Genomic DNA, 24,197 nt, shown 5'->3' on the forward strand with positions numbered 1-24,197 from the left:
AATAGGTGGAGCTAACTTGCCCACCTTGACCACCTAGCCCAACCCCCAGACTTGGATCATATGCTCACCAGCAGGAGCTATGACCCAGCAGGAGAGTTTCCCAAGTTTTCCTACTCTGCTTACTCCCAGACCCGGATCTATCTCATGTCAGTGGGTGCTAGGCCCTCGCCCGGCATAGGCTGCCCCTCCATCTTGCCCTTGTAAGAGCTTATGAATATTGTTGCCCAGACTGCTGCACACCCTTTTTTAGGATGCATATGCTGGTGCTGTAGCCTGGACCTGCCTGAATTATTCTCGGTGTCTGTACCTGCGAATGTTGACAGGTTCTATGATCACACGTGGCTCAACCCATCACCCTCCCAGCTCTTGAGCTAACCAGTGGGACTTGTATTTCCACAGCTATAGGCCCACATATCCCCCACAGAATCTACCCCTGGACCTGGTTCTCTCACATGCTGATGTCATGGCCCTGCCTAATATGACCCATCCCTGTTCCGACATTCAGTCGGGCAGTGGGGTCTAGCCCTCTCTGACAGATCCCCAGTCCTAATTTTGCATGGGCTAGCATGTGGTGGTCAGCAATATTCCTCACTAAGAATTCCTACTCAGGACTCCCATATGGGTTGGTGTATCAGTCTGACCCATACAGTGCTTCTAGTCTCTCCCCTCCAAACCACCATGTCTCAGTCCCCTCATTTTCCTGCAAGTGCAGTGGCCCTGTCACTGGGTGTCCCTCAGGATTCATTCATTACCTGCACATACAGTGGCCTTATCCATGAATGTCCCTAGGTAACAATTCCACACCCCAAGACTCTAAAGCTCGCCCCTGGGTGAAGCTAGCAGGTGAAGCCCGGTGCCGGTTGGTGTTTTGGCTACCCACAAGCCCAGGATTCACTCAGCACTTGGCATCCATGGCTGTTGCTAGTGCTCCAAGTATGAGTCTGAGCTGACTCAGTTACCCCTGGCAGCCCCCATGCTGCTGGCAACTCCATTAACACAGCCCTGAGGTCCCTCGCATGTATCTTAAAAAATAATAATAATAAAAGAAAAGGAGAAAAAGAATATGCAGCTATGATGACACACTGGTATAGTTAACACATATTTAACATTAACCAGACCCAGGATGCCCACCAGCTCTTAGCTGATTTTCTCTCACCTGTGTAACACTTACCTAGGTACAATGCAAAAAGACAGCTGCCTAGAGCTGGGGTGTTTAATATCTTCTAAATAGATTTTAGTGTAAAGGGATGATTCTGATTTCTAAAAAAAAAAAATCCAGTGAATTTTGATCAACATGTATTTGAATAATATCATAGGGTACAGTGTTTTATTTAAGCATATGCACAGCATCAGCTGAGTAAATCAGGTGCCCAGGCTTTCCATGTGTTTGTTTGTTTGTTTGTTTGTTTGTTTGTTTGTTTTAAACAGCACACAGGGTCCTCCATTCCAGATGCCTTATCATTGTGAACTGTAGTCACCACGCACTGGGATGGAACACTGGATCTTGTTCCTTCTGTCTCTTTGCTACCTGTTCTACCTCCTTCCTTTCCCTGGTCTTCACTCTTACCAACCCATAGCAATCACATTTCTAAGTTTGCAGCTATTTTTTTTTTAACATTTATATATATGATAACATGTTAGTTTTTTCTACATTTGCCTTATTTTATTTCACTACATCCATGTTCATCTATTTTGTAACAAATAAGAATTTGTTGTTTTTAATGACTGAATACAGTCTCTTGGCATTCATTAGGTTTCACTTTTAATAACATCGGGGGATGTTGTATGAAATTGTATGAAATTTAGAGTCAAAATTAATTTAGTATCTTTTTTAGTATACTAATTTAGTATATTTTTATTTCTGTGCCTTTTATTTCCTTACCTTGTCTACTTTTATATGAATATTAAGTTACATAGCAATAAAAAGTAGTCATTCTAATTTGGTTACGTATCTTAGAGGAAACGCTTTTGGTTTTTTGGCATTCAGTTGTGTGATGGCTATAGGTTTGTTATCTATAGATACTGTTTTGTTTTGTTTTTTTTTAAGATTTTATTGTTATTGGAAAGCCGGATATACAGAGAGGAGGAGAGACAGAGAGGAAGATCTTCCATCTGATGTTTCACTCCCCAAGTGAGCCGCAATGGACCAGTATGCGCCAATCCGATGCCGGGAACCAGGAACTTCTTCCAGGTCTCCCAGGCGGTTGCAGGGTCCCAAAGCTTTGGGCCGTCCTCAACTGCTTTCCCAGGCCACAAGCAGGGAGCTGGATGGGAAGTGGAGCTGCTGGGATTAGAACTGGCGCCCATATGGGATCCCAGGGCTTTCAAGGCGAGGACTTTAGCCGCTAGGCCATGCCGCCGGGCCCTATAGATACTATTTTATTGAGACCTATTTCTGTGTACCTCAACTGAGGTATATTTGGATGTATTTATTTATGTGAGATTTCCTCAATTTACAAAAATGTTATTGCAAAATAAATGTAGAAATTCATTGAGTGCTTTTTATAAGATAATTTTAGTGATGCTTGTCCTTCATCGGGTTAATGTGAAATATTTGGTTGTCGGTTTTCATTTATTGGCCTGTTTTCTACATTCTGTAGTTAGGTGCACCTTGGCTAGCACATGTGAGCTTATTGATGTAATGTTTCATTTATTTTACATGAGTTATAGGAATGTTTTTATTAAAGATTTTATTTATTGCAAAATCATATATAGAGTGGAGGAGAGACTTAGATTAAAATCTTAGGTTTGATGGTTTCATACCCAAGTGGGGAAGTGTGGGCTGCTGGATTACAACTGGTGACTATATGGGATCCTGGCGCATGCAATACAAGGACTTTAGCCACAAGGCCACCACATTGGGCCCTATGGTAATAATTTTACATCTGTTTTATCAGGTATGTTGATCTATGACTTTTTAATGATTTTAAACTAGATTTCTGGACTATGAGCAATTATTTCAGAAGAAGCATTAAGTAAATATACAGAGAACTAATTGTACAGCAATGGAGATTGTGCTTTTACTGAGCAATTCCATCTCCCCCCCCCCCCAATTTTAAACAGTCAGACATAGTTGAAGAACTTCCTACTGCTGATTCAGTCTAGTTTAGGAATCCAAGTATTGTTAGGCTTAGCATAATTTTGGGATTGTTTCTTTGTTTTAATTTTTTACAGTAATTCTAGAAAATTTGGTGTTAATTTGGTAGAATTTAGTAATGAAGACGCCTGGTCTTGACCTTTGGTTTGAAGAGATTTATTCCTGATTCATTGTTAACTGCCTGTTTTATCAAGTTTTTTGGTGTCTTACTCATTCAGTTTGTAGCCTAATGCTAAGTATCCAGAAATTAAGCCTTTTTTTATGATTTATTTGTTTTTAACTGCTGTTGATAGTCCCTAGTGATCCATTGCACATCCATTTTTCCAGTAAAGATTTATTTGGTCAGGCCTGGCGTGGTGGCCTAACAGCTAAAGTCCATATCAGTACAGGGAACCAAGCACTTGCAACATCCTCTGCATTCCCACATGCACTAGAAGGGAGCTGGATCATAGCTAAAGCAGCTGGTCCTCCGCAGTGACCTAGTGGGTAAAGGCCTTGCCTTGCACATGCTGGGATTCCATATGAGTGCTAATGGCCCCACTTCTCATCCAGCACCCTGATTGTAGCATGGGAAATCAGTGGAGGATGGCCCAAACACATGGGACCCTGCACGTGTGGAAGACCTGGAAGAACCTCCAGGCTCCTGGCTTCAATTTGGCTCAGCTTGGGTAATTGTGGCCACTTGGGGCGTGAATCAGCAAATGCATGATCATCATATCTGTCTCTCCTTTTTTTTAAAAAGAAGAATATCAGGCTTTCCAATAAAAGTAGATAAATGTTTATTAAAAAAGAGAGAGAGAGAGAGAAAATGCAGCAGCCAGGACTTAAGGTGGGATCTACATGGGAAGAACATATCACAAGCATTGGCAGAACCCACTTTGTCCAGACCACCTTGATTCACTGTACTTCTGTGATATCAATTGTAACATGTCTCTCTTCTTTTTGATGTTATGTACTTGAGCCTACCTTTTGCTTAATCTAGCAGAAGTTTTACTGATTTTGTTCTCCTTTTAAGAACAGTGAATGCTTCCTTTATCTTCAGTATTGCTGAATATAGTTATTATTCATTTCTTCATTAATCTTTATTTTGAAAATCCTTTTTCTACACCTAGACTTGACTTCTTATTTTTGTGAAACTTGGAGATCAGTACTTAGGGTGCTTATTTGACATTTTTGTTGTTATAGCTCAGGTGTTGACCATGTAAAGTGAAAACTTGATTTGTATATTTCTGTGATGATGGGCGGTTCTTTCTCATTGGCAATAGGAAGTATAGTTACAAAGACGAGTGTGCTTTGGTTGCCATAAATATATACTATAGAATGTGTGTCTTGAATCACAGTAATTCATTTCTTATGGTTCCCTTTTAAATTTTATTTTGATGATGTTTACACAGTTGAGAAGGGAGCATGCGTGCACATGTGGATACTGATTAAGCTAGGAAGGATTGAGAGTTAGGGGAAAGTGGATGAGACCATTGTTTCCAAATGTTCTTCTTCCTGTGTCTGGGGGGATGGTGGGGTGTAGGAGAGAAGCCACTCCCAGAATCCCCACAATAGAACCTTGGGATGTGAAATGGCCATCTTATTTTCCTGGGTCCCCGATGTGGAGCATGCTCTGAGGGTTCTGTTCAAGTGATTTACATAAGAAATCCTTTTCAGGTCGATTGGTTGACATTCCAACTAGAGTTTCCATTCAGCCAGATATTTAATGTCAATACTTGCCTGGGGTAGTTGTCCAATCTGTTCTGCTCTCCTTCATCTGCAGGCTCCAACAGACTGCCATATCCCCTATGTGCATCTAAGCATGTTCATTCAGCAAATGAGGCGGCCCAGTTCTGACACATGCACTCCAAGTTGAATGCACAGATTCCACATTTGTCCACATTTTTGGAGTTCTGAGTCCATTGGTTCAGTGATGGTGATCCCTGAATAAATCATAGAGATTTTTGTTTACTTGCCAGTCCAGGGTCCTGCTTACTGTGTCACCCACATCAGTCTACCACACACTGGTGGTTGCAGTTGCTGGATAAGTTTTGTCTCTAGTCCCATCTCCTATGCAAACCAGTTGATGCTGTTGTGAAGCTCAACCATGTCCATCCCACATTCAGCTCTCATGTACACCATTTGGGAACTGCATCCCAGTCACAGTGACACCTAATAACCCATATTAGGCCTGTCCCAGCTATGGTTCCTTTGCATGTTGTTTTGAGCAGCAGACTGCTCTTTGCTGCAGCGTGGACCAGTGTGTCCTTTTCCCAATCCCAGTATTCATGAGTGTCAGAGGGTTCCATGGTCCTGTATAGCTCAGCTCTTTACAACTCTCAGCTCTTGAGCCAACCAGGAGAAATTAGTCCCACAGGTTGAGCCTACGTATTGCCCACATGATCTGCCCCCAGACCTAGTTCTTGTGCATGCCTGTCTGTATCATGACCCGGCCTAACATTATCTGCCCCTTCTATGAAACTCATTGGCAGTAGTGTAATCTTTCCTTGCCAGGCAGGCCCCCAGCCTTGCCTTAAGTGTGCATTGGTGGGTGGTGGTAGTCCATGTTAATTATCCCAGCTCAGTTACCCATGTGGGCATGTGTACTCGTCTGGCCCAGAAATTTCCTCAGTTATAGCTTCCAAACCACTAGATGTTAGCCTGCAAGTAAAGTGGCTTTTGTCAGTAGAAGTCATTCCTTAGCTGCAACATACTCCTTCCGTGGTCCTGCCTCCCTCACATTGCCTTACCCCTTCTCCTGAGCAATCCACAGTTCCTGCTTCTGGGAGTCAAGCATCACAGCCTAGCTGCTTGAATGCAGCTGCAGACAACCTGGTGTGGGCTGAGAGTGTAAACGTGACCTTGGACCCACTGTCAGCTCTTGGCTGGTGGTGGGAAGGGCATAGCGTAGCCTGGCTGCTTAAAGGCAGCTTGAGCCATTCTGGCCTGGGCTAGGTGCCAAACTGGATCGTGGACCACACTGGCTAACTTTGGCTGAGGTGAGGGACACAGCACGGCCTGCTTGCTTAAAGGCAGCTTGATCCATCCTGGCCTTGGCATGTGCACCAAAGGAACTCTAGTACCACTGGCCACTTTTGGTTAGTTGGGGGAAGGACAGAACAGTGCCTGGCTGCTTGAAGGCAGCTTGAGCCATACTTGCTTGGGTTGTTTTAATGAAGGACATTGCAATGGATATAAAATGGTATATCATTGTGATTGCCATTTTCATTCATTTAATGATCAATCATGCTGAAAATCTTTTGTGCTAATTAATTAGCCTTTTGGTTATCTTCTTTATAGAAATATATTTAGTTCTTTGTCCATTTAGGTATCTGTTTTTATTGCTTTTGAGTTTTGGGATTTTCCTGCGAACATGCCCGAGACCACCAAGGGGATGTGTCAGTGGTCCTGGGCTGTGAGAACCACTGGGGATAGTCTGAGGGAACATGACCATTTATTGTAATGTGAGCACAACTCATTCACTAGGAAAGGAGACAGCAGAAGGGCAGTCCCAGATAGCCCTCCCACACAACAAGGATACTGTAATTGACTAGAAGGCATGTCTATCCCTTTAGAACTCCAATCAAGTCACAGGTCAAGTACTGCAAACATGACTCTAAGTCATGCCTCAGGGTCATAGACAGGGGGAGCTGTTAGTCATGCCCACCAGGTAGCATTTGAGTTGACAATCACACTTATGCTGTAATACATGCTTATTTAATTTGCGACTGATACACAAATTAAATGAAGATTGTGCTGTAACTCTACCATGAGTTGACCTTAATAACTTTTTCAGTGTCGCAACTATGTTTACTGTGGCATAATATTTCTTAAAGCAGCCCACTGTGAATGTGCTGTAATGTGTGAAGAGGAGTGAAATCTTGATGACTACAAATCAACCTATAATGCCATTGTTATGGTACAATTTGTTAAATGTGTTTTTAAAAATTATTGTGATTGGAAAGTCAGATTTACAGAGAGAAGGAGAGACCGATTTTCCATCCACTGGTATAATCCCAAAGTGGCTGCAATGGCCGGAGCTGCCAGAGGTGAGCCGATCTGAAGCCAGGAACTTTTTCCAGATTTCCCACTCAGGTGCAGGACCCATGACTTTGGGCCTACTGCTACTGCTTTCGGAGGCCACAAGCAGGGAGCTAGATGGGATATAAGCAACCGGAATATGAGCCAGTTCCATAGGAAGAAGGAATAGAAAATTTGGATACAATGATCACGTCAACTTTTCCCTAAGCCTTGAACCTTCCCACCCTGATCATTTACGTAAACTTCATCCACAATAAACAAAGAAAATTCACACACATATGTATGTTTGTTCACACACACACACACACACACACACACACATATATGATTGTTTTGAAAAAGCAGATATACAGAAAGAAGGGAATACAAAGATTCTCCATCTGCTTTCACTCTGAAAGAGTTGCAATGGAAGGAGCTGGGCCGATGAGAAGCTGGAGGTTCTCCGGGACCCACCACACAGGTTCAGGGTCCCAAGGCTTTTGGCTGTGCTTTACCACATTCCCACACCACTGGCAGGGTGCTGCCTAGGAAGCGGATTAGCCAGGACATATACTGTCACCTACATGGCATCCTGGTTCACGCAATGTGAGGGCTTTGACCCCTTGGCTATTGTGCCATCCCCTTTTTCAATTTCTCTATATCTGGTTTTCAAATAAATAAATGATTCTAAAACAGGGAAACAAAAAATTCCAAATCTAAATGGAAGTTGCGTTCCATTAGAAAATATTAGGTTTTTGTGTGTTTTTTTTTTTTCTAGAGAGATTGTACTTGTATAATGAGCTTTTTGGATTATTAGTGTTTCTATATCACTCTTTTTTCTTTTTAAAGATTTATTTTTATTACAAAGTCAGATATACAGAGAGGAGAAGAGGCAGAGAGGAAGATCTTCCATCTGATGAGTCATTCCCCAAGTGACCACAACTGCCGGAGCTGCGCCAATCTGAAGCCAGGAGCCAGGAACTTCTTTCTGAGTCTCCCGCGTGGGTGCAGGTTTCCAAAGCTTTGATCCATCCTTGATGGCTTTCTCAGGCCACAAGCAGGGTCCTGGAAGGGGGACGTGGAGCTGCCGGGATTAGAACTGGCAGCATATGGAATTCCAGTATGTTCAAGGCAAGGTGGCTAGGCCACCACGCCTGGCCCTCTATATCACTGTTAATAATTTGTCAAATATCAGGACACAGGAAGTTCCATGTGTTGTTCAAATTGGCAACTTTTATCTTTCAAGCTCCTTGTGACCTTAACAACATATACATCCTCTGTTCGCTAAAGAAATGATCAAAGGACCTCAGTAGATAGTTCTCAAAATGTAGCCATTTGGGAAATGTAAATTAAAATCACAATGAGATATCTCAACCCTGTCAGAATGGCTATTATTTGGAAAAAATTGGTAACAAATACTGGTGAGGAAGTAAAAAAATGGGAACTTTTTTACATTGCTAATGGAGTTATAGATTAAGTCAACACGTGAAAAATAGTATAAAATTTCTTGAAGGTCTAAAAATAAGATTGCTGGGCTCAGAACAGTGAACTAGTAACTAAATTCCTTGCCTAGAATGTGCTGGGATCCCATATATGCACAGGTTCTAAGCCCAGCAGCCTTGCTTCCCATCCAGCTCCCTGCCTGTGGTCTAGAAAAGTAGTCCAGGTTGGCCCAAAGCCTTGGCACCCTGCACCTGTATGGGAGACCTGGAAGAGCTCGTGGTTCCTGGCTTTGGATCAGCACAGCACTACCCATTGAGGCCACTTGGGCAGTGAATCATTGGATGGAAGACCTTCCTCTCTGTCACTCTTTGTCTCCGTATATCTGACTTGGCAATAAAAAATAAATAGACCTTTTTAAAAAGCTTAAATAATATAAAAAAGATTACATTTCTATAAATTTGCTGTAAGTTTGCAATCTCATTACTAATTGTATTTTCTGAGTTATGAAAACATTGTATGAAAGAGATGCCATCTTTTTTATAGCAGCACTATTCATAATACACAAGATGTGAAATGAATTGAGGTGTCCACCATCAGATAGTTGAATAAGGAAAACATAGTATATGTGTACAACAGCCTGTTTTTCAGCTGTGAAAACAAAATTCTGTATATTCTATCAAAATGTGTATAACTAGAGTGCAAGATGTTAAGTGAAATATCCTAAATACAGGGCCTGGCGGTGTGGCCTAGTAGCTAAAGTCCTCATGTTGAATGCACCAGGATCCCATATGGGTGCTGGTTGTAATCCCGGCCAGCTCCACTTCCCATTCAATTCCCTGCTTGTGGCCTGGGAGAGCAGTCAAGGATGGCCTAATGCTTTGGGACCCTACACCTGCGTGGGAGACCCGGAAGAGTTCCTGGCTCCTGGCATTGGATTGGCACAGCACCAGCCATTGCGCTCACTTGGGGAGTAAATTATCAGCTGGAAGATCTTCCTCTCTGTCTCTCCTCCTCTCTGTATATCTGACTTTGTAATAAAAATAAATAAATCTTTAAAAAAAAGAAACATCCTAAATACATATATACAAATATGATATTTTGTTATGTAGAGTAGCTTAAAGAATCATAAGCAGCAACAAAAAAGGTGGGGAAGAAACCTTGGTATATATCGGTGTTGAAGCAAACATGATTTGTTACATTTGATTTATATCTTTGTCACACAGTGAATGATGATATCCTACTGTAGTTTAAATGATTTGTGTTTGTCAATTGTATGACTGAAACATATCTTTTCATTTCATTGTATTTATAGTGCTTACCTATCAAATTGGTCATTTTACTATTCTTTGAATCACTTACTGAAAAATTAAGATCTTGAGTACAATGTGAATTTCAAACATGTGATTTCAAATGCTTAAGAGAGTAACGGGAAAAGGGGAGATTCAAAAGAAGTATCATACTGTTAAATGTCTGTATATCTGCTACAGTGGCTGTTTTTATGTTAAAATTAGTAAATAAATTCCTGGAACAAAAGGCAAACCCAGAAAACTGGTAAATGCTAAAGGCTTCCAGAACATTAAAAAAAGGATTAGATTTGTTACAGCATGGCATTTGTCTTCTATGTATATCTTCTGTTCAGCTGGCAGGCTGTGACTGGCTGATACCAACCAATTGTCTGAAGAAGAGAGTTCTGTATGAGAGTATCATGTGTTTCGCTCCTAAGCTGTAGTTTACTATGTAGAAATTAAAACTTCAGTTTAATTATGTTATTCCATAAAGAGTAAAGCAAAAACAAAGTAGAAAGTTTGATTATGTGCATACTCAAAAGTAAAAAAAAGAAAAAGCATATATATTGCTTTATATTTATACACTAGAATTACATGCATATGTATTCCATACTGTTTTGACTTTTGAGTATGTACATATATATATATATATATTATTGGTATATACAATCATATATTATATATATTGAATTCCAGTATAAGCTGAAGGAAATATTTACTCATGCAAGTAAAGTTTACAAATATTTTCAGTATTTCATTATTTCACTTTAAAATAAGAAAATTGAATTTACAACATTTTTAAATATGTTAGTATGTATGAGGAAATCATTAGTAAGCTGCTCAATAATTTTCTCATCTTGTGCAATAGTAAGCATTTATCTTAATTATCTAATCTAGCATGTTATTTAGCTCATGTGTATCTAAAGATTGCACAATGAACTCATTTTATGCTTATTATAGAAAACAATCTGATACAGAATAATAATAGAATTATAGCTTCATAATTGCGAACAGAATACAGGACAAAATGCTTTGTTTTTACCTTGTTGCCAGATAGATTGTAAATTAAGCTGCCTTCCTAGATGATGCAAATTGAACACGCACAAAAGAATTAACTCAGCTGGGGCCCGGCGGCGTGGCCTAGCAGCTAAAGTCCTCGCCTTGAAAGCCCCGGGATCCCATATGGGCGCCGATTCTAATCCCAGCAGTTCCACTTCTCATCCAGCTCCGTGCTTGTGGCCTGGGAAAGCAGTTGAGGACGGCCCAATGCATTGGGACCCTGCACCCGTGTGGGAGACCTGGAAGAGGTTCCAGGTTCCCAGCTTCGGATCGGCGCGCACCGGCCCGTAGCGGCTCACTTGGGGAATGAACCATCGGATGGAAGATCTTCCTCTCTGTCTCTCCTCCTCTCTGTATATCTGACTTTGTAATAAAATAAATAAATCTTAAAAAAAAAAAAAAGAATTAGCTCAGCTTAGTATTATAAGTCCTGAGTTAATATTTCGGCTCAGTGTCAATAGGGTTACTTATGTTAATTTAGTTGAAAAGTAGAGTGGCAATAAAGGAAACACAGAGTCACATCTTCCACTTGGAGAGCTATTCTAGCAATGTCTGCAACAGTTCATTAGAATGAGAATCTTTGGAGAAAACAACCTTTAAGAGAATAAGGAATATTCTGTTGTAGTACTGGAATTGCAAAAGTAATACAGCACAAGATATTTTCATTTAACTGTTACTCTGTGATGCTGTAGGAATTGTAAATTAAACTATATCCATAGAAGTTGCAAATTAAATATACAGAGAATGTACTGTTAGTCTTTCTATTTAATGATCCAGAGGTGAGGAGACATGTGCTGTTACAGGTGTTGGTGTCATTTGAAGATGTGGCTGTGGACTTTACCCAGGAAGAATGGCAGACAATGGACAACACTCAGCGTACCCTGTACAGGGAGGTGATGCTTGAGACCTATGACAATCTGCTGTCCGTGGGTGAGTGAAGTTCTGTCATGCCTTACAGAACACTTCTGTATAGTTTGCTAATGAAAGAGGAGTTTAAAAAGTGTAGTAGTTGGTAGGACTAGTGTTGATTTCAGAAAATCTCCATCATTCTCCATTAACAGGGTATTCCATGACAAAGCCTGATGTGATCTTCAAGTTGGAACAAGAATCAGCACCATGGACAGCGGAGAAATCTGCCAAGCAGAGACTTGCAGGTAGGTTAGCAGGAAGTTGATACTTCTTTCAGTAAATGTTGACTGGAATTATATTGGAGTTTTACTTTGAGTTTCTTCCAGAAGGACAGCCGGTGAGACACAGGCATTCTATAGTCTCCATGTATAGGTTTATTCTAGCAATTTGCCAGCCTGTCACCATAAATCTAGAAATATATATGAGTCTTTTCACGATCCCATACACTTGAATGACAACTGCCAGCTCCCAAGATACATTTTTAGGGGGTTGAAGAGTAGCCAGGAAAAGACAAACTAGTGCTAAGATGGGATGTAAGATACCCCACTCCTTATTTTAAATTTTTATACCATATTTTCTCTCATATCCCACTTTAAGTTAAATACACAATGTCATGTCATTGAAATTTTCATTAAAAAATGGGTATTATGTTAAGGCATTAGTAGATGAGATGTAATGCTTATTTAATAATGCTCACAAATGCCCATAGCTTACTAATATTAAAATATGCTGTATCTAGAATGGCAACAAATTTCATTGGCTTCGCTTGAGCATTTGAAAAGAAACATTGAGATGTGATTCATACATATGGTTACTCTTTTCCTCATTTCAGATCCCCATGGAAAGAATGAGCTGTTTGAAGCTAATCAGAAAGATCAAGAAATAATCTTCAGGTAAGTTGTAATCAGAAAAATTATATAATAACTGAAAAGAGAGCTGCATTGCCACGAAGATGCTTAGCATTAGCTCTGGCCATAATGGAAGCACAATATGAAAGGACAATTGTACAATAATGAGGCTTGAGAAATAGGATTTCATTCTTTCTCCTTTTTTCTTTTCATTTGCAGACAGTAGTTTTATTTGCCAAGTGACCAGGTGAATGTAGAAAGCAGAGGGAGTCAAATAGCATTTCTTGGGAGAGAGCCAGGAGATGGTGTGCCTCTTGGATGGAGACTGCAGAATTTTTCAGAAGGAACACAGATTTTTAAGTGTCCCCTGAGCATTCCTTGTCTGGACAGGAACCTGTGGGTAAGACACTAAGACACTTCCCATTGGTTGTCTCTCCACCAGCAAGGGAATAGCTGCTACTACACAGCTACAAACACCTGCCATTCTGTGGCTGTTCAGCTCTTAGAGGTAGGAAGCCACATGAGTGACAATTTGAAGAAACTGGCTTTTTCTGAACTCATGTATGTAGTGTAGAGGGGGTCATCCACATAAGTCATTTCAAAAGATCAAACCTGAGGGCATGGCATGGTAGCCTAGTGCCTGGCTCTTGCCGTGCATGCACTGGGATCATATATGGACACTGGTTTGTGCCCTGGCAGCCCCACTTAAGATCCAGCTCTCTGCCCGTTGCTGGAGTCCAGCTTAGCCAAGTTCAGAACTTAAGAAGGATCTATGGAGTAGGCATAAAAAATAAATGGACCACTACAGTTTCAGGATCATAATGGACAATGTGAGAAAGCTGTCCTCTTTATTTATACAGAAGCCTTCACAATCTCTGGCACCTACTTTTCACACCTCGTCAAGCGGGCATTGCTAAGGATAGTTCTACTAATTGTTTCACCTTGAGGCAGGATATCAGCTGTCCTAATCCTGTGGTCAGGAAGTTCTCAATCGATGGTACATGTCAATCAGGAACACAATCATATTACAATTCTGATGCTACATTTTAGTCTTGATTCAGTTAAGGGAGGAAGTGCATCACAGAAGGGGGGACCTAAAGATTAAGGAAAGAGGGAAAGAATAGATTTCCACTGTATCTAGGGACTTAACATCCTTGATTAGCATATGGTCAATGTGGGAGGACAACCTTAAGCATAGGTTCCTGCTACGTGTAGGGACTTACTATTCTTGATTTTCATATGATCAGAGGGGTAGCTGAGGGAGCAGGAATAGTAAAAGACCCTTTTGCTAAGACGTTATCACCAACATCATCTTCCAAGTTCACATTGATCCTAAAAACAACTGCACAGTGGCAGACAATGATTAATAATAGAAATATCTGTGGGGTTGTCCAGTGTGTATGCAAAGGGAGGTGGAACTGCTTTTCAGGTGGTTGTAGCAACATCCACTGGGCCTTGCCATGCAGCGCAAAATTCCTTGAGGCCCTGCCTGCAATGGAAAAGTTCTCTTCACACCTTCGTGTCTTTCACACCCACTGCATGGACCTCAGCAACCTGTGGTCTGGGAACGCTGTTGAGGACACCATACACACTTATGACTATACAGCTGCGTAGGAGACCCAGAAGAAGCTCTTGGTTCTTGGCTTTGAAGCAGCTCAGCTCTGGCAGTTGTATATTTTTGGGAAGTGAATCAGCATATGGAAGATCTTCCTGTGTGTCTCACATGCTGTATGTATAATCTGAATTTCCAGTACATATAAATGCATCTTAACAATAAAAACTCAAACCAAAGTGAATATTTGGTGGTGCCTGGACTCTCATCCCTCCTCCAATGAGGATAAACCAATGTGAAGCATGAAGAAGGAGCCCAGAACTTTGGTCCCATGTCAGGTAGTTGGGATTCAGGATCTACTGAAGGAGTTTCAAGTCATGCAGAAAATTGACCTCTTCTGTCAATCCTCCAAGAGTTTTCCAAGTATAAGGACCCAGAGACTTGCTTCTAAAGTGAAAATTGACGTGATAGCAAAAGTGAAAATAGGTAGTTGGTGATTAAAGCCTCTAAAGTCCTAAAGTGTTATACTTCCTATCTCCATCCCCCACCCCACCCCCCCAATTACAATCAGTGTGGAGGTTTAGCTGGAGCTAGACAGTGACTGGAGATTAGGTGGGTGTGTTTGTGCAGAGACATTGGGTGCCAAGGGTCATTTCCACAGGTTTAGTACAAACCTTGTGGAGTCTTCTCTTTGCTAAGTCCAGCCACATAGCTCCTCTATAAGAGCCAGCAGTCTTTTTCAAGTCCCATATTGTGCACCAAACCAGATGTTACCAGGAAAGCTCAGTGATTCTTTTAACTTATATAGAGAAGTAGGAGTGTGGAATAAGGTAGAAGGATGGGATTCACAAGAATTGGGAGAAAATAGAGGAGTGGGTCCTTTTTTCCAGTTATGCATCCTGTTTCAATAACCAAGGGTTGGAACAACAATCAAGAGTTACTAACTAGAATTCCCTAATTTCAAGAAGCACACCACCATCTAGTTTTCTCTCGAGAAGTGTTTTCCTCTTCCCTCCTCTTCCCTTGCTCACATGACCACTTTGCAAATAAAACTTCTCTGTGTCCCAAAAGATAAATTTAAAAAATGACTTTGAGATCCACTTTCTCTTGAATGTGATCAACTGGTTTTTAGTAGAAACTACACATTTTACTGTCCTCAAATACACTTACGGTTCCTGGGAGGACCCGAGCCAGATTGGAGTCCATGCTTGGGACCCTAGGTCCAGCCACTATGACCATGTGGTGAGCTAGGCCTGAGCCTGCCTGGGTTCAAAAGGCTTCACTGTTCCTGGTGAGTACACTGGGAGCAGATACGTTGGGAACAAGGCAGTCCTAGGCTCCACCCACCTCCAACATCATGAGTTGGATGGGCCTGGGGGAATGCAACTTCATAATTTTTTCATGAGTTCAGTTTCTGTGTATTGTGTGTGTGTGTGTGTGTGTGTGATTTAATTGCGCTCAATGTGTGTATATATATATATTAGATCATTACAGAGAAATTGGTATGATCATTTCCAAATTTTCTATTTTTCCTTCCTGTTTTAGTTCAGGGTTAAATGATATTCAGAGAAGCTATACCAGGCTTCCCAGGGATGAGTACTGGACCCCTGAGACCAAACCAGGGTGACAATGTGGCACACACTCCAAGGTTTCTGTCCAGGTGGTTTTGAAATGAGGTCCATCTCACTGACATGGTTGACCTTAGAGTCTCATCCAGATATTTGCTGTCATCATTTGGCTGGGGTAGTTATTCAATCTGTTCTCTCCTCCTTTCTCTTGGATGGTCCCAGTATGCTTTCCAGGCCTCAGTGGGCTGCCATCTCCAGGTGGATCCAGGCCAGTTGTCCAATACTCCTTTTCAACTGAGGAGTACCAGTTCTTTTTTTTTTTTTTTTTTAAAGATTTATTTTATTTTTATTACAAAGTCAGATATACTGAGAGAAGGAGAGATAGAGAGGAAGTGGAGCTGCCGGGATTAGGACCAGCAGCCATATGGGATCAAGGCAAGGACCTTAGCCACTAGACCACGCTGCCGAGCCCGAGGAGTACCAGTTCTTACAAAGACCTTGAGCTAGTCAGTCCTGACCCAGTGGAGTCCCACCCTCAGCACTCACTGAGCTAGCACCACCATGCAGGCATGTAAATTATCCAAGCCAGGTAACCTGAGGCTTGCCACACCCTCTACTCCCAGGACTCAGACCCAGGACCCATTGCACTGGCCAGCCAAGTACCTAGGCCAGGCAACGCATACAGCTGCTGGGGTTCATAAACTGGGCTCATCACACAGCTGTGCTCAAGGGCCCAGACAAGGCTACCAGGGCCCCACTGGATCTCCTGTACCCAGGGATCATGAGTCCAGCAGCAACATCCCCCTGACTGCCATGGCTTGCCTCAACTTATTTTCCACCAGTAAGTGTTGCAGCCTGGCTCAGTCTAGTCTTCCCCCAATTCCACTTCATGTTGCTGTGTGCTGTGGCCTATCCAAGTACAATCCACCTTGAGGTTGAGCCGGAGCTAGGCAGTGGCTGGGGATTATGTGAGTAGGTGGGTGGGTTCATGTTTTTTCAGAGGCATGTTGTACCTAAGGTCACTTACACAGGTTCAGTACAAACCTTGTGGAGTCTTCTTTTTCCTAAGTCTATCCTCATAAATCTTTTATATGAGCCAAAATTCTTTTTCAAGTCCCATATTGTGCATCAAACCAAATGTTACCAGGAAAGCTCAGTGAATCTTTCCTTTAACATAGTATAGAAACAGAAAATGGAAACTAGTTGCAGACCAAACTTTTACTTGTTAATTGACCAGCTGAACTTGGAAGAGGGGTGGGGGAAAGCAACTCCCAGGAGGAGCTCAGAGATCTGGTTGCTTTTGAAAAGAGAGAGGAAATAACATAATAGTTTATTTTAAATCCTCTTATCCCACAGGAAGCCTGATGAAATGCCATTTGAAAAGAAGCATACTTCTAATGTCCCTGAGAACAACCTAGAGAGTGAGGAAAATCTCAGTCAGCTTGACAAGATCCACATTTGTCAGCAGTCCTTTGAACACAATGGGAAAGAGAAAACTTTCAGTGGGAAGACGATAGTCCTTATGTGTGACCATGTTTATACCAAAGACCTGTGTAATCAGCAGCCTGTCAGTGTGGGAGAAGCAATTCATGTTGGCTCCTATAAATCTTGCCTTACTACCAAACACAGAGCTGACACAGGAGATAATTTATATGTGTCTAATGAATGTAAAGAAAACATGTACCAGAAGTCAGAACTCATTAGAGATCAGGTCCTTCGAAGTGCAGAGAATCCATATGAATGCAATGAGCATGGAAAAATCTTTCACCAGCAATTATCTCTCATTGGGCAACAGAGACTCCACAGAAGGAAAATATTTTATGAATATAGCGAGTGTAGAGAAGCATGTTCTCATAACTCAAATTTAACCATGCATCAGAGAATCCACACCAGGGAGAAACTTTATAAATGTAGTGAGTGTGGGAAATGCTTTTCTCATAAGCACCACCTCCTTGCACATCAGAGAATCCACACTGGGAAAAAACCTTATGAATATAGTGCATGTGGAAAAGCTTTTTCTAATAAGTCAAACATTAGATCACATCAGAGAATCCACACAGGGAAAAAACCTTATGAATGCAGTGAGTGTGGAAAAGCTTTTATTCGTAAGTCACACCTCATTAGACATCAGAGAATCCACAGTGGGGAAAGACCTTATGAATGTAGTGAGTGTGAAAAAGCTTGTGCTCAGAAGTCAAATCTCATTAGACATCAGAGAATCCACACCGTGGGAAAACCGTACGAATGTAGTGAGTGTGAAAAAGCTTTTGCTCAGAAGTCAAGTCTCATTAGACATCAGAGAATCCACACCGGGGAAAAACCTTATGAATGTAGTGAGTGTGGAAAAACGTTTTCTGATAAGTCAAGCGTTAGATCACATCAGAGAATCCACACAGGTGAAAAACCTTATGAATGCAGTGAATGTGGAAAAGGCTTTCCTTGTAAGCCAATCCTCATTAGACATCAGAGAATCCACACTGTGGGAAAACCGTATGAATGTAGTGAGTGTGGAAAAGCTTTTGCTCAGAAGTCAAATCTCATTAGACATCAGAGAATCCACACCGGGGAAAAACCTTATGAATGTAGTGAGTGTGGAAAAGCTTTTGCTCATAAGTCAAGCATTAGACCACATCAGAGGATCCACACAGGTGAAAAACCTTATGAATGTAGTGAGTGTGGAAAAACATTTTCTTGTAAGTCAAGCATTAGATCACATCAGAGAATCCACACTGGAGAAAAACCTTATGAATGTAGTGAGTGTCGAAAAGCTTTTATTCATAAGTCACATCTCATTAGACATCAGAGAATCCATACAGGTGAAAAACCTTATGAATGTAGTGAGTGTGGAAAAGCTTTTGCTCAGAAGTCAAATCTAATCATACATCTCAGAATCCACACAGGTGAAAAACCTTATGAATGTAGCGAGTGTGGAAAAACCTTTTCTGATAAGTCAAGTATTAGATCACATCAGAGAATCCACACAGGTGAAAAACCTTATGAATGTAGTGAGTGTGGAAAAACCTTTTCTGATAAGTCAAGTATTAGATCACATCAGAGAATCCACACTGGGGAAAAAACTTATGAATGAAGTGAGTGTGGAAAAGCTTTTATTCATAAGTCACATCTCATTAGACATCAGAGAAAGCACACAGGTGAAAAACCTTATGAATGTAGTGAGTGTGGATAAGGCTTTCCTTGTAAGCAACACCTCATTAGACATCAGAGAATCCATACTGGGGAAAAACCGTATGAATGTAGTGGCTGTGGAAAAGCTTTTACTCAGAAGTCAAATTTAATCATACATCAGAGGGTCCACACAGGGATGAAACCTTACGAATGTAGTGTGTATCTTAAAGCCCTTACTTACCAGACAGGTTTCATTCAACGTCAGAGAATCCACACAGGATAATAACCTCATGAATGTAATGAGTGGAAGACTCTGTTGCAAGCAGTCAAGTTTCATTAAATAGGATTCACATGGGAAAAGCATGAATGTATTACATGTGTTAAAATAATACACAAACATTTTGAGCACAGTGGAAAACATACATGCTTCAGTAATTAGCATATTCACAGAAATGAGCAAACTCACTGCATTATCAGAAAAGTCATTTTTCTGCTGTCAATTGTTAGCACAGTCATGTACCTCAGAACTAAAAGCATGTAAACAGAAAGACAAGCTACCATAAACCTGTAATTATAGTCTGTCAGAGCTTACAAAGTGAATGAAACAAGCATTAGCAAGAGTACAAATACAAAACATTATAAAAGGGTAATGGATATGGAAACATACTTTGAAAGTCTCAGCAAGTGTTTAATAAACAGGTGGAGTTTCACTTAATTTCAGCAGAGAGGTTATTTATCGCTAAAATAATTAAGATGCAAGTTGTATATGATCTTGCTTTGTTTTGAGGTAAGAAATGTGAATGCTGCTTTCAGATTTAATGTTGGTAATAAATGTTCAGTGTGTAACACTTGTTTAAGATACCATCTTGATCATTTACACATTTATCTAATAGAGCTTTTTTAGAATCCCAAAATTCCACATTTTGTTACAGAATTATATTGGAGTCACAAATAGCAACTGATGCATGTGGCAGTTATAATGATAAAGACGCAGGTTTGAAGGATGAATCTTGTCTAGAGGCAAGATTCTGTTGTGGTATCTGGCCAAATGTGGATCCTGTTTGGCCACTATCTCTCCTTGAATAATCACTGTGTGAAACCGCCCCTGAATCTCTGCCTTCTTGTATCATGCAGGATGCCATAGGTCTGTATTTGGTTTATTTTCTCCCTTATTTTGATTATTTCTTTTTCCCTAGTAATCTTGAGAATGCTTTGCTGTTGTTTTTCTATTTTCTTCAATTGTAAGATTAACTGATTTACTTGAAGCTTTTCTAGTTTCTTAACACAAGCACTGAGATGAACATTGCTCTTTGCATTGCCGTGATTGTTTCCTGTAAGTTTTGATATCTTGTGTTGATGCCTTCATTTGTTTCAGGCTTTTAACAATTTCCCCTTTGATTTTCTCTCTAACCCATTGCTCATTTAGTAACATATTATTCAGTCTCCATGTGTTTGCAAGTTTTCCTAAGTTTATGGCTTCTTGGTCTTTCGCCTCACTCCATGATGGTCTGAGAAGATGCATGGTTTAATGTTGATTTCTAAAAATTTGGTTATACTTGTTTTGTGGCCTATAATATGGTCAATTTTGGAGATGGTTCCATGTACTGACCAAAAAAAAAAAAAAAGTGTATTTTCTTCTGTAGAATTAAAGGCTCAGTAGAAATCAACTAAGTCCATTTGTTCTAGAATTTGGGTGAGTTGTGTTGTTTCTTTGCTGAGTTTCTGCTTTTTTTGTTTTCTTTTTTTTTTTTTTTTTTTTTAATCTGTTCATTGATGTTAGTGTGGTATTTAATACGTCCACTATGATTATATTGGAGTCTATTTCTCCCTTTAAGTTCGTTCATGTTTGTTTCACACAGCCAGATGGCTTGGAATGTGGTGCATATACATTTATTACAGTGATCTCTTCTTGGTGAATTGAACCTTTGCATATTGTATGGTATCCTTCTTCATCTCTTTTAATGTTTTTCACATCGATGTCTGTGTCATCTGTAACAATTACGGCTACCCCTGCAAAATTTTCCTTACCATTCGCTTGCAATATCTTTTTTCATCGTTTCACTTTCAGTTTCCTCTGAACTTTGTTAGTGAGATGTGTCTCCTGTAAGCAGCAGATGGATGGGTTTTGCTTTCTGATCCAGTCTTCCAATCTATGGAGTTTGATTGATGTTTTTAAGCCATTTACATTCAATGTTAATATGGGATAGGGGCAAACTCCTGCTGTCATCTTAGTAATGGGTTGTCCTTTGATTTAGTTTTCGGTTCACCTTTTAGTGGGATGTTTTCCACTTCTGCCTTTGGTTTTGCTTCTTTTTCTCTTTCAATAGAAAATCTTGGAATATTCTATAGCTGTAGGGTAGGTTTGGAGGGTTTGAATATTTGGAGTTTTTCTTTACTGTGGAAGAATTTTTTCATTTTCAAAGACAAAGGAGAGCTTTATAGAATACGTTATTCTGGGCTGAAACTTTTTTCCCTTTTAGAATCTGGAATATGTCACTCCATTATCTTCTCTACTATGGTGTTTCCTCTGAGAGGTCAGTTGTGAGTTTGATTGGAGTTCCTCCATAGGTCACTTGATTTTTCTCACATGCACATCTAAGGGTTTTTTTTTTTTTTTTTTTTTCTCTTATGTTCAACTGCGGAGAGCTTGATTATGATGTATCATGGTGATCAATTCTGTTAGGAGTATTGTGCCCCTCCTGGATGTTGTTTGCAAATTCTTTCTCCAGATTGGGGAAGTTTTCATATATTATTTCAATGAATAATGCTTAAATCCCAATTTCTCTCTCTGCATCTTTTGAAACTCCCATCATTCTTATTTGGGCCTGTTAATTGTATTTTAAAATTCTTGGATACTTTTCTTTATCTTGACCTGGCTCTATTCCAGCTTTTTTTTTTTTTTTTTTTTTTGGTGGGTTTCCCCTGGTGACAGGAAATATCTTCCAATTCTTGCTCCACTGTGTTTTTAACTTCTGGAACGTTAGCTTTCATTCAATTCATTTCCTCTGTGACAAATTATCCTACATGCACCAATTTCCCGTATGGGTGATGGTTCATGTCATGGCTGCACCACTTTCCACCTAGCTCCATGCTTCTGGCCTGGAATAGCAGTTGAGGATGGCCCAAAGCCTTGGGACCCTGCACGTGTGTGGGGCACATGAAAAAGGCCCCTCGCTCTGGATCACCTCAGTTTGGCCTTTGCAGCTACTTGGAGAGTGAACTAGCAGATGGAATACTTTTATCTCTGTCTCTCTTCCTTTGTATAAATCTGTTTTTCCAAGAAAAAGTTTAAAAACCTTAAGAGAAATTCTCGCTACCAAAAACTTGCACTTTTATGAGAAATATAAATCTTTAAATACTCCTGGAAATGAGTTTGTACAAAGTCAAGAAGTTTTATGATTTTTTTTTTTTTTGCCTTGCTACTGAATGATTTATTGAAAATCATTTCTTTTATACCTCTAAAATCCTTAGGCTCACTAATGACAATTTAAGAAGTTTTATGATTTGTATCAGGGTGTTTGACCCAAAAAAGTCAATTGGTCTGTGTCTTAGTTTCTTCATCTGTACAGTACACACCCACACACCCACATACATGCACACACACTATCACTCTGCTCTCATTGCATTGAGGTGATGCAGTCAAAAGAACTCTGGGAAATACTGGCACCATACTATTACTATTTTCTGCCCCTCAAACTTCAAGCCAATATCTTTATATGTTACCCATCCTGCAATATTTCATTTTGGTAAGAACATACAGTGGCGGACACTATGACATAATGTGTAAGCATCATCTGCAGCACCAGCATTCTATGGATGCTCCACTTAAATGATTCAGCTCACTGCTAAGGTACTTGGGAAACGAGCACATCGTGGTCCAAGGACTTGGATCCCTGCACCCATGTTGGAAACCTGGAAGAATCTATGTGCTCCTGGCTTAGGAGCAGCCTCGTTCTAGCCGTTGTGTTGATTTAAAAGGGGAGTGACCCATTAGATGGAAGACTCTCCCTCTGTTAGTCTCTCTAAGCAATTCTTTTGTGTGTGTGTCAAAAAATAACTTATTTGGGCCTGGCAGCATGGCCTAACGGCTAAAGTCCTCGCCTTGAATGCCCCGGGATCCCATATGGGCGCCAGTTCTAATCCCAGCAGCTCCACTTCCCATCCAGCTCCCTGCTTGTGGCCTGGGAAAGCAGTTGAGGACGGCCCAAGGGTTTGGGACCCTGCACCAACTTGGGAGACCCAGAAGAGGTTCCTGGTTCCTGGCTTCGGGTTGGTGCAGCACCGGCCATTGTGCTCACTTGGGGAGTGAATCATGGGATGGAAGATCTTCCTCTCTGTCTCTCCTCTCTGTATATCTGACTTTGTAATAAAAATAAATCTTAAAAAAAAGTTATTTTATTTTTTTATTTCTGATAATGCTTACACAGCTAACCAGGATAAGAAGGCGTTAGGAATATGGGTGCATGAGTGAGATCACTTTTTCCAAATTTTCTTTTTTTTTCTTTTTCTTTTTTTATTATATTTTTGACAATCTTTACATAGTTAGCTACAGTAAAAAGGTGCAAGGGCTATTGGGAAGTGGGTAAGACTATTGTTTCCATAATGTTTCCTTCATTTATCTGAGGTAAAGGGGGATATTAAGGGAGAAGCCCCACCCAGTTTCCCACCCACCCCAGGTCCCGAATGTGGGGCATGCTTTGAGATACTTGCTCAAGTGGTTTAAGTTCACCAGTTATGAATCGCTGACATTCTCGCCACTCCAAGCACAATGAGGTCTTTGAAGAATCCACTGATTGATATAGTCCATCATAGAGTCTCCATTTGCCCAGTATTTCGCTGCCAACATATAGCTGAGGTGGTTGAATTGAATTGCTCTTTCTTCCGTCTTTTCTTGGCTAGGGTTCTGAGTCCAGCATTTCGATTGGGGAGTTCCCCACAGAAGCTGTGAGGTATTCCCAGACCTGATTCTTGTATGATCTAGAAAGCACAGGGCCTGGCACAGTCCATCACTTTCCTATCAGGTGGTGGTTGCAATTGCTGGGTTGGTTCTGTTTTCAGCCCCGACTTCCACTGGAACCAATGGGTGTTGCAGTCCAGCCTGGTTCTGCCTAGCACATATTCGGCCCTCACATAAACCAGTGGGAGCTACAACCTAGTCAGAGCGACCCACATAACTCCCACCAGGACTGCCCTATCCTGGTTTGCCAGTATGTGTAGCAGACTAGTCCAGTCTGTCCCACATCCCATATGGCTCTCGTACATGTAGATGGGCATTGAAGCTTGGTTCCATCTAACCAGCTCAACTAT

At 40.9% G+C, this 24,197-nt stretch overlaps 1 protein-coding gene across 1 annotated transcript in view; it reads left to right on the forward strand.

Annotated features, from left to right (window-relative positions):
- The window catches only part of LOC131483349 (zinc finger protein 260-like), a 34,176-nt gene extending 15,003 nt beyond the window's left edge, over positions 1-19,173 (forward strand). The window contains exons 3-8 of the mRNA XM_058681284.1: positions 11,691-11,817; positions 11,949-12,041; positions 12,629-12,689; positions 17,121-17,418; positions 17,560-18,804; positions 18,973-19,173. Of these exons, the coding sequence (XP_058537267.1) occupies positions 11,691-11,817; positions 11,949-12,041; positions 12,629-12,689; positions 17,121-17,418; positions 17,560-18,804; positions 18,973-19,173 (2,025 nt within the window). The remainder of the gene's footprint in view (positions 1-11,690; positions 11,818-11,948; positions 12,042-12,628; positions 12,690-17,120; positions 17,419-17,559; positions 18,805-18,972) is intronic.
- Positions 19,174-24,197: the final 5,024 nt, after the last annotated feature.

Source organism: Ochotona princeps, chromosome 25 (assembly GCF_030435755.1).
Source record: "Ochotona princeps isolate mOchPri1 chromosome 25, mOchPri1.hap1, whole genome shotgun sequence".
Taxonomy (NCBI): domain Eukaryota; kingdom Metazoa; phylum Chordata; class Mammalia; order Lagomorpha; family Ochotonidae; genus Ochotona; species Ochotona princeps.